The 20159-nt window shown below is 46.0% G+C and overlaps 1 protein-coding gene across 3 annotated transcripts in view; it reads left to right on the forward strand.

Annotated features, from left to right (window-relative positions):
* The window catches only part of ELOVL6 (ELOVL fatty acid elongase 6), a 211743-nt gene that overhangs the window by 116262 nt on the left and 75322 nt on the right, over positions 1–20159 (forward strand). The window contains exons 1-2 of one of the 3 annotated variants that reach the window (XM_074589360.1): positions 19091–19166; positions 19325–19386. In XM_074589360.1, the coding sequence (XP_074445461.1) occupies positions 19373–19386 (14 nt within the window). In that variant the 5' untranslated portion in view covers positions 19091–19166; positions 19325–19372. Of the gene's footprint in view, positions 1–19090; positions 19387–20159 lie in introns of those variants that run through there. The other 2 variants (XM_074589359.1, XM_074589358.1) reach the window with 2 other exon arrangements.

Here is a 20159-nt window from a genome sequence, read left to right on the forward strand (position 1 = left end):
GTTGTTTATCTAGACTTTACTCAAGCCTTTGACACTGTTTTCCATGGCATTCTCCTGGAGAAACTGGCTGCTCATGGCTTGGATGGGTGTACTCTGCTGGGTAAAAAACTGGCTGGCTGGCAGGGCCCAGAGAGTGGTGGTGAATGGAGTTAAATCCAGTTGGCGGCCAGTCACAAGTGGTGTTCCCCAGGGCTCACTACTGGGGCCAGTTTTGTTTAGTGTCTTTATCAATGATATGGACAAGGGGATCAAGTGCACCCTCAGTAAGTTTGCAGAGGACACAAAGTTGGGTGGGAATGTTGATCTGCTTGAGGGTAGGAAGACCCTACAGAGGGATCTGGACAGGCTGGATCGATGGGCTGAGGCCAATGGTATGAGGTTCAACAAGGTCAAGTGCCAGGTCCTGCACTTAGGTCACAACAACCCCATGCAGCGCTACGGGCCTGGGGAAGAGTGGCTGGAGAGCTGCCCGTCGGGAAAGGACCTGGGGGTGTTCGTCAATAGCTGACTGACTATGAGCCAGCAGTGTGCCCAGGTGGCCAAGAGGGCCAACAGCATCCTGGCTTGTATCGGAAACAGTGTGGCCAGCAGGACTAGGGAAGTGATTGTCCCCCTGTACTCAGCACCTGTGAGGCCGTACATCAAATACTGTGTTCAGTTTTGGGCCCCTTACTACAAGAAAGACATTGAGGTGCTGGAGGGTGTCCAAAGAAGGGCAATGAAGGTGGTGAGGGGTCTGGAGCACAAGGCTGAGGGAGCTGGGGTTGTTTATGCTGGAGAAAATAAGGCTGAGGGGAGACCTTATCGCTCTCTTCAGCTGCCTGAAAGGAAGTTGTAGCAACGTGGGGGTTCATGTCTTTTCCCGGGTAACAAGTGATAGGATGAGAGAAAATGGCCTCAAGTTGCACCAGGGGAGGTTTAGAATGGATATTAGGAAAAATGTCTTCACCGAAAGGGTTGTCAAGCACTGGAACAGGCTGCCTAGGGGAGTGGTTGAGTCACCATCCCTGGAGGTATTTAAAAGATGCGTAGATGTGGTGCTGAGGGACATGGTGTAGTGATAACTTGGCCATGCTAGGTTAATGGTTGTATTTGATGATCTCAAAGGTCTTTTACAACCAAAACAATTACATGATTCTACGAAAAAAACAGGCCTATGCAAGTCTTCTATGTTTTTAAGAACAATATGCTCAATGTAAGGGTTTGCTGACAAGCAGGGGAGCCTTTCATAGTGAAAGTCAAGCTTTTACCATTGGAGAATATTTCTAATTGCCTTTCTGACCATCATTGAGAAATCCCATATTAATGTAATTAGTGACTTGTCCAAAACTAGAAATCTATGCGGAGAAATGTAATTCTATGCCTTTGAGGCTCTGGCAATTTCACAGCTTGGTTTTCCCCTAATTTGAGTGGAAAACCAAAACATTTTGAGTCCCCAGTGTCAGCACTGAAGGCATCCTTACCCTTGACTAACGCCAACTGCATAGCAGGCTCTGCTGGAGCCTTCAGCCCTAGAAGTCCCCAAAATTTTTGCCTGCCAGGGATCTGTATACCAGGCACACTAGCTTCCCTGGCGTCTTTTCCCCGGGGAAGAGAGCTGCCAAGTGACTGGGAAGTGGGACAGGCAAGAAACTTGCTGAAGAAATCTTCCTTTCTTTCTTTCTAAATTTCACTGGCATGGGCACACATTTGCAAAGCATTTCAGTTAATTCAGCAACTTGTGGTGAAAAGAGAGTTTTCTCTGTTCCGCCCTCCCCTCAGTGGTTCTAATCGTGCCAGAAGATGGCTAAAATTACTGATTATGAACTTTCATTAGAAAATGTCAAAGAGAAAAATTCATAACCTAATTTATAAAAGGTAATGACTGCAAACTTTCCCACGGGAATGCTCATACCCCAAGAAATTAGGTTATTTTCCTGTTTCAGTATCTTCTAAAATAATCTGAATTCAGCAGTAATTGTATTTATCGCACAAGAACTCAGGTTCATGGGAGGTCAGTGTTTTTTTCCAGGACAGCCTTGTGTCATTATTATTAATAATAATTCTGTATGGCAGTCCCACTATGCTAGGTAGTGTAGGAGCACCTAAGAAAAAATACCGCCTACCCCAAAGAAGGTAGATCCAAAGCAGACAGGAGCAGAGAAAGGAGAGGAAGGGAAAGGAGAGGAAGGGAAATTGAAGTTTTTGCATAAGATCGTGTCTTGGATGTAAGGATCAGGCCTTACTGGTTCTTATAGGTTGTCTTCCAACTTTCGCCCACTGCTACTCAAGTTTAAAAAGCAAATGTTTGTGATGGCATACACTAGTGCCCAGAGCACCACAATGAAGGAGATGTAGTGCCAGTGCTCTGCTGCCAGGTTTCCAAGTGCATTCCTAAGCAGCCAATTAAAGCAGACAAGATAGGTACCAAAGGAAAAAAATAAATATTCGTCAACCTCCACCTCGTTACAGAATCCAAGCGCCTGTCTCCTGTCAGAGTCACTGAAAGGTTTTTGCAGATGCATAAGTGCATAAATTGTGTCTGTGCGATTACAGCTACCATTGCTCCTGGAGAAGCACCATGGCATCTTGCTAGTTTGCTTTTTAAGTGTAATAATTAAAGGCATAAGCGAGGATCGTGCAAGATTCAGAGATACTGAAACTAGAACGCGGACTTTTACAATCTCAACAGTGCTGCCATCCTCCACAGTTCTTGGCGGATATCCTCCTTTGCCAATCATTTCCATTCAGCTGTTTACTAGACCTGGGACAGACCGAATTCAAGAAGAAATCCTGGTTTTATCTAAGAGCGCAGACATGATTTCTTGCTTGCACAGTCAGGTAGATGTAGCAGTCACTCAAATGTTGAGACTTAGATACATTAAAAAAGACAAAATTCTTCCTCAGAAGAATAATATCCTATACCTATGAGGCAGCAGATTTCAACTTAGATTATTTATCAGGGGTCAGCTGTAGTTAGGGTAAGGGATACATGCTGGGCTTGATCATTTTGTCACCAAAGTTATGTGGATACTGTATTTGTATAACAGGAATATTATAGTTTTTGTTTTGCTGCTATTGCTAAAACCAGTATGTAATAGTGTGATTTATACTGAAAGAGCAACTGTGGTGTGTAGACCTCCTTTCTCCCCATTGAGCAGAAGGTGGGACAGAAGGTATTTTGGACTGTGATTTCTACCAATGCCTTTATTTGCTATTATTTATGCTTAGAGGTAGATTAGAAAGAATATCTATTTCTGAGCCTGATAGAAGAAACAGACCAAATGGCTGATCTTCTTCATAGTGACATTGCTGCAACTAACTATATTATCTGGGGATGCAAAGATGAAAGATACAGAAACTAGATTGGAAATGTTCCCAGAATACCTTAATGACATTATAAACAAAATAAGCATTTCAGCAACACACTGATTGTCCCTTACAAAGTCACGCACGACAGTTAGTGCACAGTGCAAAGTACAGGAGGAGGGAGGGCTTACGACAGTGACCAGGTTCCATTAAGGAATAAAAAACAAACGACTGAAGGTGTTTGCCTCAACTTCACCATTGATGAGCCTCGATAACGTTAGTGAAATTTCTCCTGAAACTTCTGGTTTCTCACGTCATTTTAGGGGATGGCAGAAGGGAAAATCTTTCCACTATAGGTCATTGGTTAAAATATAATCCCAGGTGCTAGTGACCAGAATGTATCACTGTTTGACAACTGCCTGCTGGCACACACAGCCAGCGCTGGCAGCCCGGCTCTGATGAGATTAATGCCCAGATCCCAGAGATCACTGTGACTGGCTTTTCTTGTGCTTTCAAGGAAGGGTTGTAGCTGGAAACTGGTCTGTCTTTCCACTTTTGGAGGCCAGTATGATCATGCACACTACTTTTGGTATTTCTTTGCTGGAGACAGATGATTGACCTCCGGACCTGAAGTCTGAGGCTCTCAAGGACACGTTACTGCCTTGCTGAAGAGGGGAATTGCTGGTGCAATAGGAGTTGGAGAATGGAGTCCATTTCATTTGCAAGTGTGCAAGAAATCTGGCTACAAAAAATAATACCCACAGCCCTTTGCAGAATGAGTAAAAACACACTTCCTGTGCCAAAATCCAAATGCCAGTTAGCATTTTGTCTTAAAAGCTGAAATTCGGGAAATACCGATCAATTCCAATGGTGTCCAAATATTATTAAACATTTAATATTATTAAATGAAATGGAAGATGTGTTTGCTTCCCTCAACGCTTAAGAGGAATTTAGGTGCCCATTAAAGCTATTGCTTTTTTCAGCTCCTACATTCAGTGGAGAAAAACATGTTTCCCCCATGATCTTTTAACTCTATGACTCTTTATAACCATAACCCTTAGAGACTGAGTACCCCATAATAATGCAGTAGGAATATAACAGTACCTCAACTCTGCCAGTTCCCAGGTGCTTTCATGTAGCTCTTAAAAGCCTGGCACCTTCAGCAGCAAAACCCTGCTTTGTAAAATCTGGGTTGCTGTTTCTCCGGCAGAGCTGAGGAAGTTGTCGGCAGCCAAGCTGCACAGGAGAGCACCTTATTGTTCTGCTTGTCAAATACGATGCTGGGATCATTGCCTGCATGCTTCAGTGCACACCTCACAAATTATAGCTGTACCTGCACGCAGGTTTAATTAGGTACATTTGTGTACAGGGAGGCTGAAACATTTCAAGTGCTGGCTCTGGCAGTACCTATTCCCAGCACTCTGACGTGGAAAGAAAGAGTAAAAGGACTCATTTTCACAAGAGAGAGCAGAAGACCCAGAAAGGAAACCTACGGTTAAAGATGGTCAGTGCTTCCCGTTATAATATCTACAATGCAGGCTGAAAGATCCAGGGTGGTAGCAGGGGCCTGAGGTGTGCACAGGCGATGGGGAAGGCAGGAGAGGGGTGCCAGTGGTACTGTGGGGAACCCAGGGCCAGTGTGCAGGGCCAGAGAGAAGAGGGGAACAGAAGCCATGAGCCTGAAGCTGGTCTACAATGGTCCTCCTCTCTTTTTTCTTTTTTTTTTTTAACTCTTGAGCTGAAAAGCAAGAAAAAAAACCTTTTCAGAATGAAAATTTGAACCTTTAGGTTTCAAAGGTGTTGTGATGCAATTTTGGATTATCCTAAAATATGTTAATGGGGGCAGAGGGGAGCACAGGGTCCAACCTAATTCAGCTGAATTCATGCATGATCACCTGAGATTGAATTCTCTATCACACTTAGCTGCGTTTGCTAAGAAAATTTCATTCAGTCTTGCTTTTTTCTTTTAAATAATTAGATTTTATGGTACAACTGTGCTCTTGTAGTCTAGATAGATCCCATATGTCTATGCCTGGCCCTAATGTTTTTTCTCATAAATTTGCACTCCTTTTAGTTTTTTATTTCTTTCTATTTAAATTAAAATTATTTCTGTTCTTAAATCTTTTTAGATGTTGAAGAAAAGGTGTTATAAAAATGACATATTGCATGTTTGAAGATTTGATTTCAGTAAAGAACAGATGGGTTTAAAAAGTGTTAGCACTTGCTTTGGTCAAATTAGACAAATCTTACCGGAAGATCCATGAAACATCTACCTGGGGGGTGAGGGATGCTTATAATCTATAAAGCAGGGTTTGCCTTTGAAGTATCTTCCACAGTTAAGGTCCTTATGCAACTTCTAGTTATGAATTATTTGAATAATGAAATATCAACCAACAGATGATGGCTTCAGTTCTTTAACATATGACTGAGGTTGCCATTTGTCAGCCAGGCTCTGAAAATGCGAAGAGAGTGAAAAAAACAGATGCTGGAGCAACGTGGTGATTATTATGGCCAGCAGGAGGACAGAGACTACAGATACGCTATTAAAGTCCGAAATCTGCATTTCCATCATCACACTGTACTTTGACTCAGTCTTCCCTGCAGCTTGAGCTGCTGCACAGCTTTTTGTAGCAAGGGTTTGTCCTGTTACAAAAAGAGGGCGGTCACCTTCCAGGCTGAAATTGCAGATGAATGCCTTTTGAAAGGCAGTAGGTAAACCGTCCTTAGTTTCAGCTGTCAAAAATAAAAGGCATGTCTATGTCAGTCATGATATATGTAGGTATATACAGCGCTGAATCAATCTCTGGTCCTACTTCATGAGTGTTGCACAGATGTTACAATATATAAAATACCATTTTATTGCATGTTACATTGTATTCTACAAAATAGGTAGAAGATATTCTACATTAAATGTAAATGTTTACCTTTAATAAGGTGTATGGTGAAGTAAGGGGCATGGTTGTTTAAAACACAGACATAGAAAATAAATTTATTTTTTCATTAAGTATTTCTATACACAAAATCAGTGGTGACAAAGTTGAATGAATATAGTTGTTTAACACTCTCCCAAGAATAATTCCCCTTTTCCTTTGGTTTCCGTTCTCTCCTTTCTTCATGGCTCCTCAGTAGTTTTTGTCCTCGTCTTTTTCTTCTAGTTCAGAGCATACGCTCCCCTGTGGAGAAAACGTGGATGAGAGGAGTTTTGCCATTGATTTCAAAAGGGGTTTGATTTGACTCCAGATCATCTCCCTGGCCATCACAATACAAGAGTAAGGGCCAAAAGACAAAGTCTAGGAGCTTTTATGGAAATTCAGGGCTTTATTCTGAATGCACCTGGGCACAGCATTTCACAGGAAATTTCCAAGGGTCCAGCCAGGCGATACAAATCAAAAATACAGTCTCACAGCCAGTCTGACCACTTTGCCTGAGACTGAAAATGATGAGGATTTCCTTCGAGCAGTGCTGCTCCCAACAAGTGCATCAGGCCTTTGAGGTTAAATGTAGCCCTTGTGAAAGCCAGTCATTAATGTCACTGGAGTTATAGCAAGGATGTATTTAGGCCAATGTGTTTAGAAAAATTTGTGGTGTAGAAGTACAAAATGCCAAGCGCAGTTGAAAGGTTCTGGGGCATGTGTGTGCAGATGGGTAGAAAGATGTGATTTCCTTCTGCTCTGTTTGGTTGGGGTTTTTTTTATTTTATTAAATTTTTTGAGTAATAATTTCTTCTATGCAGTGCATAGTGCTGTTTGTCATCTTTATTCCCTCAACTATTCCAACTAGTTTTGGATGAATTGAGAGGTGACAGGCTTCAGGTTACCAAACTGGGAAATGAAATGAAACTAGAAAGTCTGTAGAAGAAAGCCACCAGGAAAAAATCCTAAAAGACTCCTATTATCAGAGGACTGAAGAACAAATATGGAAAAAATATGTCTGTGTTTCCTATTTATCTGAGTGAAACATTGACTGTAACCTACATAATCTGTGAGCCTGACACACTACAAGGTCTGCTTATCTAGGCACCAACCACAGCATGGGCACACATAGCAGCAGCTTCAGGGCTCCTGAAGGGACACTTCAGACTGTCCACAGCAAGTCAATCTGCAGGCATCCATTTATAGATGCCAGAATGCTATTAATATGGGAGGATTTTCCGGTATTGCTTTGCAATTGGATCAAAATCTCTCCCATCACTATGCGTAGACCATAGTAGTTGTGTATGTGCATGAATATTAACTTTCATGGAGCACAATTTCCCTATCGAGGAGTCTCCCCTTGAAAATGCTCAACTATTCTAAGTCAAATTCAAGGTGATCCCACACCCCTTCTTGTATGTGAGACTAGAAACTATCCCCAAAATGCAGATCACGTGCATCAATAAAGGCATCTCAGAGAGAATAAGCCAGTAACACATGTTTTATTATTCATTTTGGTCTCTAGGAGGTCTTTGCAAAACCATTTAATGAAAACATGATTTGGGATGTTTGCACTGGATGTGGAGGTGAATTAGAGTCCTTCCCTACATTGTTGTCAGCAGAGGAAAAAGCTGTGACAGAGTTCATAGGAGACTTGTACCAGCTGGTGTAAACTGCCCTACTTCCACTGACTTTCACATAGCTAAAGTGCTTGACCCTCAGTAAAAGTCTGCCCTGGTAATTCTGGCCCTTACCAAATTTGTCTTTTATTAGCAAAGGAGTTTCATGAAGTACCTTCATCCATCTCTGCCTCTCTTCCTACCATTTTCCAGAGTAGGACATCCTTCAGTAGAAGACATTTCACTAGGTTCATTCCCTTAAGGTTTATAAATAATAAGCTGCATAGACAGAGCATCATATTTGCTGTATCTGCTTCATTTAACTCTGTATGAGCTGCGTTTCCCTGCACAGAAGGAAATAGCTTGCAAGTACCTAACAATATTCAGGACAGTGCAAAAGATGGTACTGAGCAGCGAACTCAGCACAACTCAAACATCCAGTGAGGTCTTGGCAAAAGCCTCCCACAGTCTGCCTGTTACGGAGCCAGGCTCCAAATTACCTCTTGGTGCAACAGTCTTGACTCACCCTGCCAAATCGAGGAGGAAGCAACACTATGAGCTAGTTCAGCAACAGGACACACTTATAGGGTTTCCCAGTCCCAAGACTGGTGTTTGCCTTCCCTCTATGCAGCGCAGGAGAGCGATGGAGTGGTCACTGGGGAGCAACGCAGGCTAGCAGGCTGGAAATTGCTGTACAGATGGCAGGAACTAATTAAAGCCCCACTGGAGCAAAGGGGGACCAACAGAGCGTTTCTGCACTCTGTGCCTAACACTCACCTGGGAGCAGAGTGCCAGAACTCGAGTGCCTGCTCCTAGGGCTGCAGGGGGGTTTATCCAGCGACTGTCCCCATGTCTAAGTGACACCGTTGGAACTAACAGCAGTGGCAGAGCCGGTACAGGCCCCATCCCTGAAGCAGCAGCCTGGGGAAGCACAGCCTACCCGGCCCTAAGGAGCAGGCGCTGGTGGGAGGAGAGGGGTGGATGGCTTACTTGGACTTCAGCACTGATGGGCATCTTTGCCCAAGTCTGGTTTGGGATCTGATCCTTACCCAGCAGTGTCCAAAACGCAGGCTCCACCAGAGGGCACAGCCACCCAGCAGAAGTGGGGAGCTGGGGCAGTGGCAGAGGCAGGAGCAGCAGGAGGATGCTCCTGAGAGCAGAGATTCCCCAGCAGGTAGCAGGGTTGGCTTCTGACAACCCTAGCTGCATCCTAAAAGGAGCTGCGGTTCTCCTTTAAAAACACATTGGTCCCTGACACTTTCAAAAGAGATGCAGCATCTGCTTTTGGTACCTGGAGCATGTGATCACCTGGTCTGAGCAGGTGAAAGAAAGCTAGCACAGCCAGAACGATGCTTTTTTGCAGTTTATGTTTGATCTTATTTTGGATATGTGCATCAGGCAGGCTTCCTGAGGTAGCAGTTGAGGGTTACTATTTCTTCCCACTGACATGGTACTAGATCCAGGGATAACAGATATAAGGTCAGGATTTATGACTGAGATCAGAATTTGGCCCTCATTCTTTATTTGCAAAAAACTTCCACTAATTTGGGGGTTACCTGGTGACCAGTGTGCTTCAATGATTAATTTTCTTGCGTTGCAAGAAACAGAAAACCCACCAGCTCTAACTTGGAAGATGATAATTTTTTGTGGTTGTTGTGCCTAGTCCACCTGTGTGCCATGGGGCTGAGAGGGGGGGCACGGAGACCTTTTCTCTCTGAGCTGGGATGGCTCTGCCCCCTTTCCCCTCCATTAGCCTCTGCAGCATTTCAGGGGGGCCAAAGCAGAGGCAGGGCATCCCTCCTTTTGAGCCAGCATGTGCAGGGAAACTGATATACACCCTTCAGGGAGGTACAAATCAGATGCACCCTCCTTGTGCGAGGGAGAGCTCAGGGAGCCCTTCTTCCTACGACGGCTCCCATTGCTCATTTTAGCTCTACATTCTCCCCAGTCAGGGCTCTCCCTCTGTGGCATAATTAAAAGCACACTTGAGTTTTCCCTGTTTGTCTCAGTAGATCATCATGACAAGTGCAATCCTTGTATTATACAACATGACAGTAATTAACACCTCGCTACAGCGCTATGGCATCTAGATCTTTCTTCACTAATGACCACAAATGACAGATGACCATTTATACTATTAACAGTACGAATATGACACATTTTAACTTTATGGACAATGTATGTAGAAGAGAAGCAACGAATAACTATGCTTTGTACATAAAATAACTTCCCTTCTAAGGCTCTCCAAACTTTTAACACTCAATAATGAATTTAGTCTTGCTGTATCTCCTGTGATGGGAGAGTTGTTAGTTTTGCTCTTCACAGGAAAACTGAAGCAGAGAAGTAAGTTGTCAGAAGAATCTTGGAAACTCTGCCATTGACCCATTTAGGCTCAATGAATAAAAATCTCTTAAGTTTACAGTTTTGTGGTATAACCATAAATTGTGTTTGTGCATGTCTCCTTCTGGGCTCTGACTGCAGTGCAACAAATATTCTGTTGATTCCTGTAATTAAGACTAGTCACTTTGACCTGTGGAGATCAAGCCATGAGATGATGATGACACAAGTTATACACATATGAAGCACGTGATGAAATTTCCTGTCTCCTGGGTGTTGGTTTGAACAGATGAGGTGCTCAGATAAGAAATGTGTTGATTCACTGTCCTTCCTAAGGAAGCTAATGAAGAGCCCTGGATGGAAATGCAAAGAATCTTCCTTTGGTCAGGTCCTCATGGTGATCAGTGGTCATATCTGACCTCTGCATATTCAAACCTTCATTCGATAATCATATGAGCATGCTGGAAAACTCATCTCTCTTCTTTGGATCCTCCCAGAAAAGAGAGAGGGAAATGACTGGGAAAAGGTGTATGGGATCAAAGACAGTGGTATATTTCTGTATTTTCCAATGGGGAGACAATTCTTATCCATGGAAAGACCTTTCCCAATATCAAAACTTTTTAAAAATGCCGAAAAAATAATAATTCCAGATTTTATAACTTTTTTTTTTTCGTATTCTACCTTATGTCTGTGTGAAAACTTACGGCTTAACCCCTAGTACCAAACCTCTAAAACCCCCAATTTCCCAACTGGGATCACTTCAAAGGGGGCCCTCTCCCACATCGAGCAAGTCAGCCAAGCCAAGCAAACCTGGACTTGCCTCTTTCTGGTCAGAATAGTTGGCCTAGGGCTAATCTGTTTCAAGTACTCTGCTTCTATTAGCGAGAGGTTGTTTCTTCTGTAAGCTTGCCCTGCTGCAGGCTTATCATTGGACAACACCTGGCTGTAGCAATACGCATTTCCCAACATACAGATCGGTAGGTAGATGACCACTGAAGCAGTAAAACAAGATAAAAACAAGCAGATAGCTGAAACTGAGAAACAACCTGTCTGCTCAGGAATATATAAAACCCAAAGAGAATTAACACTTCTCATTAGCACCCTTGCCATACTTAGCAGGTGGTCTTTCTTCCCCTGCCCATCCCGCAGCCCCTGGGCCAGGCGCACTGTTGCAGGAGTTGGCTGCTGCAACCCGCTGGCTCGCTTGGTCCCTTTGAGAGAGAGCGCAAGGGAGCATCCTGACTCCAGCTCCACCACCAGCCACGCTACCCACCCACTCCAAGGGCCAGACACGACCCTTCAGGGAGCCAATGCAATTCACCACACAAACTATTTACTGTCTTTTTTTTTTTTTTAGATGACTTACCCACCCACTGTAGTGAGCTGAATCAGCTGACGGAGGGGTCAGGGGAGTGCCAGGGGTGGCGAAGCAGGGGGAGTGCATGACCAACAGGAGAGCAGGCAGCAGAAACTCCCCTTCTGTGGCAACCAGCCTGGCTCGGCCCTTCCACCCAGTCAGTGTCTGCCTGCTAGTGTGGCAATCGGTTGGAGCGCAGAGAGCAGGATGACCTGTTATTTTGGAACACTCCCCAAACAGCATTCATCCTCCAAATGACCGGCAGCCTCCATTCCTGTGGCTCCTCTGTTGGAACGCAAACAGCTTGTGGCACACAGGCATGGCCATGTACCCAACTGTAGGTGTCTGCCTCCGTGGGTAGGTGGGCTAGGGTATCCTGAACATCCTTGGGGTCAGAAGATAGGATGTGGGATTTAGAGGAACAGCTGCTGGAGCCCAGGAAGAATACTGGAGGACATCTCAAATGGCAGTACCAGACACCCATCACTCCTAAAATGAGTTGAGACTGAAATGACTAATGTTAGAGCCCACAGCAATAACACAGCGTAGCTCCAGCTACACTGATAAAACCGTCTGGGAGATGGGGTACTCCTAGGCTTGAGTAGCAGTGGCAGAGCCTGCCCACAGACTTCTCCATACCTCTGGAGTAACAACAGATTGAATATGCAGCTGGGTACAAAAGCTTCCCCTTGACCCTACTGACTTCCTACAAGAATCCTGGCAGTTTTATTATCATCTTAATTTGTTCTTATTTCTTCATGTAATCAATCTAATGCTAACATAGAGCACTTTTTTATGCCAACAAAAAGCACTTCTGAGGCCAAAAAATACCTGTGCAGTCCAGAAGATGTTCAAAGAGGTGTTTAAAAATTAAAGGCAGCCCTTTAAAAACAGATTAGCTGTGCAACTGTGCAACTACTTTTCTGCATGTCTTTTCTTTCCTGTACTCTAAAGTGCATGCAACTCTAAATTGCAAAGTAAAGTTCTTTTATAGACTATTTTTTGCACAGATTCCAGATGGTTCAGAGCAAGTGACTTTGCTGTTTAAAGCTAAAGATTTTAGAGGAGGTGACTATAAAGATTTACTCTGCTTTTGTACCCCCTTCATCACTGACTGCAGGATTAGTCCAACTCATGAAGTGAAAGAACAAGAGAAAACCTCAGCAATCATTTCCCATTTTCAGTTTTAAAGAATCAGACTAGGCATTGTTTTGGGTTTTTTTTGGGGTAAATCCTAAAATAGAATACAATCAATATTTGTATGGTTAAATGGCACATTGTTACATGGAAGAGCGAGACCTTCTTTTCCGCTTTCTAATCAGTGAGCCTTTGTGCATACCTGTATGATCTCGTCAGCAGCAGGGAGATTATGTGGCATAACTGATGACTGAGTCCTGTCCTTCATTTTAATAATCTCTGCATGGAATTTGTGTAGCAGATTCACATTTGATTTAATAACAGTGGTAAGTACTAGTAATCTTCACCGTAATAGTTAAGCAATAATTAACAGGAATTAATCCTGTTATTGCCTTCCTGCTGAAGGAGCCCAAGTGGTGGCTTTCATCTTCAGATGGGCAGTGAGTGGGCTGACCACTATTTCCAAATCCCATTGCTGACTCCATTGCCTAAGACAGCAAGCGTGCCACCACATCTTGTCCTTGCTGAGGACAACAGGACTTTCCAGGGCCACTGCAAGATACAGCACAAAACCCTGTAGCAGAATCACAATCTGTATGTACTGCAAGCTGTGGCAGTTGGGATAGAGCCTTTGAGCCATTTGGCAATACCACTGTTGCGTTATCAGGGTTTCTTTTTAAGGAGGGGAGTGCACTGATTTGTTCGGCAGAGATAGCAATATCAGTTGTGCTGGCTCTGGAAGCAGCTAAACCTGCACAGAGCAGAAGCAGGTGAAGAGTCCAGGCCTGCTTGATGACGCTTTCCTAATTGCAGTTGGCAGGCAAACTCCATGCTAGAGGCTGAGACTGTGAAGAGAAAAACCCTATCACAAGATTTTCAGGGTGCCCAGTATTTTGTTCTGCGGCCACTTCATTGAAGTGCCTGTCAGCTTTTTGTCCACTTTCCAAGATCATGAAATATGCAGAAACAGGCTTTCAAGAAATTCAAAGTATAAAAAATTGCAGGAAGCTAAGGTTGAAGCACACACACTTATCTTTGTATCTCTCCACTTAACACACAAAATATACACATACCCACCCTTAAACAGACACCTGTTAATATCAGCACTAATCACTTGAAGCAGTGCTTTCTGCTTCTGTGGCTCTTTTGTACTCCAACGTAAAATCAAATTAGTCTTTAGAATGTGATTGCGCAGACCCCATTATTTCAACTACCTTTTCCATTTTTAACCTAATTCAATGAAAAAGTAATACATAGGAATGTCAAGCATATAAAGGGATAGACATCAAACACCATAAAAGTTGGTTCCTATTCCAACCTCTACCATAGACTTTTAGCACAACCTCAGCATGCAAACTTAGGTGGTTCAGTGTAGGCATCCAGCTACAAACTGATGTGCCCATGTTTTGCCTTTTGCTTCTCTGTCTCACCTCCTTACCTTAAAAAACAGATTTATTTTTTTTTACCTCTTACCAAGTAAAGTCAATTTATTTTCTCTCAGATTTACTGATATCGTCCAATCCAAGGTTGTAGGGAAGGAAGTACGCTGTTGGTGTCATGTTGTCCCCGGCTTGTAGGGATGAAGCACTCCACAGGTCTGCAGATGTATTTGCAGATAATGTAGAATAAAACTCGTGTCTTTTGCCTATGAATGAATACCATCTGGGATATGCTTAGAACTGCTACTAGTGTACACAAAGATAGGAAATTCAAATTCTGTGATTTATATGGAAATGGCTATAATGAGGGACGTCTTGCTGTTGGATTGCATTTTATGCACAAGATTTCATGTGCTTCAAAACCACGGAGAATTTTCCACTTCTTGCCACAAACCATGGCCTGGAGCTTCAGCACAAGTTGAAAAATGCTTCTGCCTCTTATGGCCACGAAGAAAATACTGAGGGGGGCTGAGGAGGTGAACCGTGTGAAGACAAAGATGTAATTAACGCACTTAAAACCACAGTGAGCTTTTATCGAGCCAATCTAAGCCATAGCCCCGACAACGAGGAGGGGCAGATTTCCGTCCGAGCTACCCACAAGGGCTGCACCCTGGAGCTGCTGCCTGGCCCCTGCAGTGCACTCTGCAGCTTGGTCCTGCCCGTCGCCATTGCTGTTGTAACTGGCATGTAGCTGCATTAAAAACATTGCAGAAGAGCTTAGATCTAGGTGGTTTCAGAGCACGCAGATGATTTTTAAGTGCATGATCAAGGTGAAGTCCCTGGGTACTGTAGCACGACGGAATGGGAGTATGGTGAGACATGGGTTATTTTATAGACTTGAAAGATGACACAATAATTCTGTTTTAAATTCCCTCATAACATTTTAATTCTGATTAGTGCTTATTATGAGCTGACACTTCCCGAGTACAACAATTTGTTCATAGAGTTTGCTTAGGCTTACCACGGCATCCGTCCAAGCAGCTTCCCAGCTGGCTGTGGTTGAGTCCAGGCGTGATGCAGTGGCACAGACTAACCCGATTTGCAGGCCTGACTTGCCAGGTAGACTTGGGCTGACCATAAACATCCCTTGGATGGTTTTTCTTTATTCCCTGGCACTTGATGAAACCTTTCTTTTTGCTAGGACCAGTCAGGACCAGCTAGTAGTCCTAGGGAGGTCCCTTATTAATTTTTGATACCAACTCCCATTGTCTTATCCAAGGGCACCCCTGAATTGTTTCTACATTATGGAGTATATAGGAGAACAGAGTTTTCCATGTCTTCCATTATTTGTATGTCACTTTGCTTTCAAGTGTGGCAAAATTGCAGACAGAGAGATTAAATCCTTTAATGCATTAATTGATAGAGCTGGAAAAAAAGCTTTCAAGCACACAGGCCTCCTTCGAGTTTTTGTTTGTTTTAGTAATTGATGTTATGTTTAAATCACAATGTCAACTCTCATTGCCACTTACTATACCTTATGCTGACTTGTCAGCAATATAGCATCTCGTTTCCCAGCAGCTGCTAAGAGTTTAGTTGAGACTTAGCTATACATCAGTACGACAAACTATTCAAAATTACTCCTTACAGCAATAGAAGCCTAATGGTTTTTGCAATAAATTAACACTGTGACAGGGAGGAAAAAGTATTTGCTTAGTAACAGAATGGTAATGGTAAGGTGCCCAACCTGATTAGACAGGTCTTTGTAAATCCTGAATGAATCTGCTTGCATTATTCAACCAAAGGGTCTTGGCTAAAATGGAAACGGCATTAATGTCTATCTGGTATAAAATGCAGCATTTAGCTGCTATGCCTTCTATACAGCATTAGGAGACATTAAATAAGGGGAATAAAAGGTAACACTCAATAACTGTCCACTTTCTGAATGAGATGGGCACCCCATGTAAAAAATGTATAAAGGTATGCACATGAATGTGCGCAGAGGGACTAAGGGACTAATAACGTGCGCAAGGGACCCTATCTTTTGAAACCATACCATTCTCCCCACATCCTTTCTCCTGAAAGGTATTTACAGCTTTCACTTAAGTTCCCGCTTTTATGTGAGAATTAATTACATTACTTCAAAAAAATGGTTACAAAAAGTTATTTCTACTTAAAATAGACTAGATATTTTTATCTACTGTTCTTGACTGCAATCAATATAAGCAACTCGAAGCAGGGCATACAAACTTCTCAAGGACAGGAAGATTTTATAAGTTCTTCCATTGTCCATGCAGATTTTGTAAGAGACCCTGAGCTTTGGTATTAACTTGGTCACAGGCTGGGTAGAATTTTCAGGTAGACCCCATGGGACTAGGACAGGAAGGGAAGAAGGATTCATTGCATATTGCTTAACCTATGTAGAAGACCTGTGAGCTACAGAAAACCTGGAGAAGTCCCTGGTGAGCTTTTGATACTCATATGAATCCCGGTAGGGTATAGTGTTTTGAGGCTGTTACTGTATTTCCTGAACCTGTTACAGCTGATTTTCAAGCATTGCTGGGACTTAACTTCTACGTGATGCCTTGCACAGCCAGCACTCTTGAACGAGAGCCGAACGCCACGTGGATGCTTTGCAAGTCTGGACAGCAGCTGAGCTCCCAGTAGATATTTCCAGACAGAAACCGTGGGGGAAACAGTCAACCTCATCTGAAGTCCCATGGTCGTCCTAACCCTAGAGGAGCCCTTGCCATAGCATTTTATAAACTTCAGCTTCATCCCGTGTACCTCACCAGCTCTATCACTGACTTCGGGAATCCGTTAGTGTAAGGGAGCAGGTCTCAGGTCTGCTGGCTAATCTGCCACTGGAGGATTTCTAAAGTCCATCCATGCACTCTGGAAAACTTTGCATTTGGGGCAATTCTGTTCTGAACAAGTGTTTTCTGGGGTAAATAAACTCCCAGACCATAAACTTCAACCCACCAGATAATCATGAAATAATCAGATGGGGTAAGTTTCTAATCCAAAAGAGTCTGGACTTGCAGAAAAAGGGATATTGATTTTTTTTCCCCAAAAAAATTTAAATTTCTGCTAACTGTCTCTCAGTAACAACTCCACTTTTAAGACAGAAAAAATATTTTACCAGTCATGGGAGTAAATGTACCAGACACACAAATATTCTCTCAAAATTGGGGTCCAGATTTCCTTGCTTATTTCCGACTGATTTTTGACCAAAGAGTGTTGACATATACCAGCATTTGCCGTATCACACATTAATTTCTCCACATCTCTGTATTAAAAATATTGTTCAGACAGATGAGCAATATCACCTGAAGCCTTTAATGGAGCAGATGCTAACACACGCTGTGCCGAAGGCATCACTAGGAGATATTTCAGTTGGAGGTGGCACATTCACGTATAATCCTACAGGAAGCGCGTCTGGCAGAGGGGCAGGGGATGTAGGCTGATATCTGCCTGGAGGCAATGTTTCTCCTCCAACGATGGCAAGGAGCATCCCATGGCTCAGAGCCCAGGCATTGCAGCTGTGAGGAGCCCTTCACCCTGTGCCTCATCCAGCCATCCAGCCACATCTGTGGCTGTGCAGGAGATTTCTCCATCCCTCTTCCTCCATCTGCCTTCTGGTCCCTGTCCGCTGAAACTGCCTGCTGGTGGAGATTTGGAAGACTGACATGCACCTTTAGAGGCAAATCCTTTGGAGCAAGAGTGCAAATGAAGTCAGCTTTGCCCAAATGCCACTGCACCAGCCAGTTCAGTGGCCATGGGAAGGTGATGCAAAGCAGTTTTGAAAACCCTCGCAGCTCTCTGAGCTCCTCCATCTGGAAAGCAAGGCCAGGACTGTTCCTATTCCCCTTCGTCTTGTCTATACAGAGGAAAGGACTATGGGACCTTGATCTGTTGAGGGCCTCGGGCTACAATAGTAATAAATAATAATTTAGCACCGCCTTGCAGTTTCAGTGTGAGCAGCGTGATGTTTGGTGTTTGGCTTAAAACCCCTGATCAGATGACAATATGAGAGACTCAGCCCTCATTAGGGAAAAAGAAAAGTTCTAACTGTCAGGAAAAAAGAAGAGAAAAGCTGAAAAACATGACTCTGAAGAGCATGATAGCCAAAATGCAAGCAGGAACAGCAGACTCGTTAGCTGTTGCTGTCCCACTACTTGAGGGCTCTCTATTTTTTTTCTCAGTGCTTGGGTTTAATGACATTAAACGCTTCCATGTCAATGGGAACTAAGTCCACGAGAGTCAAGAGCATGCTGACCTGTGCGGGATCTGCTCGCTTACGGCTGGCTTTCTTGACACGATGGCTGTTCTCCTGCCTTCAGCCTGCAAGCTCAGTGAGGGCTGGGACTGCGGTTTTAGCACTGGTTTAGGTACTCTAAAGCACGTTCAGGGTGCTGCCGGAGTCGGAGGAGCTCAGCTGGAGACACCAGCATGTGGCAGATGAGACAGGAAGGCAAAATTAAGGACACATAAACAGCCTGTGCCCTAGCTGTGAGAGGAGCTGAGCAGGTGATAGTCACACTCGGGGCCTCTGCTCCATGCTCCACCATCCATACGATAACATCCAAAACCGTGCCTGGACACAGCCGGGAGCATGGGACTGCCTGTCGGCAGGAGTGTCCCCCGCATGTGGGGACGCCCAGCCGCAGCCCCGGGCCCGGCGCCCCAGCCCGCGGGGTGGCGGCAGTCACAGGAGGGGCATATTGAATTTAAATGCAAAAAGGACGGGGGGGCGGTAGGTTTTTTTTTTGGGGGGTGGGGGGAGTGTGTGCCTTTGCTTTTCTGGCTGAACCTCAGCTTGTGCTGCTTTATTTGCCGGGTGTCCGGGGAGGGCGCGCAGGGCGATTCACCGCGGGGGTGGGGGCTTCCTATTTTCGTAGCTATTTTTGACGGCCTTGGGGGAGGAAGGGGCCCTCCGTGCCAGCGCCGGTGCGGAGCGGCGGGAGGTGTCCGAGGGGCGGTGGCGGCGGAGGGGTGGGCGGGTGTCCCGGGCGGCGGCGGCGGGCGGGCACTAAGACCGCGCCGCCCCCGGGCGCTGCGCGGCGGCCGCAGAAGAGGAGGAGACCGTCGGGCCCGGGCGGAGAGGCGCGGAGGGGAGCGGAGCTATGCTAAACCCGGGGTACCGCTGAGGCGGGGCGGGCCAGGCCAAAGGCGGGGGCTCTCCGGCGGCGGGCGCGCAGGGGCCCGGCACCCGAGGCGGCGGCGAGGCAGCATTTCGGCGCGGGGAGCGGCTCCGCAGCCACCGGGCCAATGAACATGTCAGTGTTGACTTTGCAGGAATACGAATTCGAGAAGCAGTTCAACGAGCATGCGGCCATCCAGTGGATGCAGGAGAACTGGTGAGTGCCGCCCCTCCCCGGGCCCCGCCGCCCGCCCGCCCTCCCTCCCGCATCGGCGGGGAGGCGCTGAGCCCATCCGGGTGCGCGGCGCGGTGCGGTGCGGTGCGGTGCGGCGCGGCGCTGCGCGGCTCTGCGCCGCCCTGCCCTGCCCTGCCCTGCGCGGGCACACGGGCGCTGCCGCCGGCGCTACCTGCGCGCCCCGGGCCGAGGCCGCCCCGCCGGGTTACGCAAGGCCGGGGCATCCCGCCGGCGGTACCGTGCGGTGCGGCGCGGGCCCCGAGCCCTGCCGCCGCCGCCGTACCCTCCCGCCGTGCCCCGGCGGCGCAGAGCCGCACACGTGCCCCGACTCTGCCCTCGGCCTCCCCTGCCGCCATCCCGCCCGTCCCTCCCTGCCCCAGCCTCCCGCTCCCCGCGCAGAACAAGTTGCGCGTGTGCCTGCGCTCCCCGCGGAGCCCCTCTTCCTTCCCTCCCCCGGCTCCTAATAAAACTTCATTTGCAGCCATGCGGCTATTAACTTTCCCGGCGTGTGCGTGCGGCCGGGGTGCCGGGGCGAGCCGAGCCGCGGCGGGACCCGCCGTGCCGTGGGGGCTGCGCTGAGACCCGCCGGGGCTTCCCGGGCCGCGGCGAGACGGAGCCTCACGGGCACGGACACGGGCACGCAGCCTTGCCCGCCGAAGCGGAGCGCTGTGCCGGCAGCCTGCTCGCTGCCCCGCACTGCCCCGGGGGCATCCCCGGTCCCGGGTGCGGTCCCCGGGCCTCAGCCGGCAGCGTGG

Source organism: Larus michahellis, chromosome 5 (assembly GCF_964199755.1).
Source record: "Larus michahellis chromosome 5, bLarMic1.1, whole genome shotgun sequence".
NCBI classification, from domain to species: Eukaryota; Metazoa; Chordata; class Aves; order Charadriiformes; family Laridae; genus Larus; species Larus michahellis.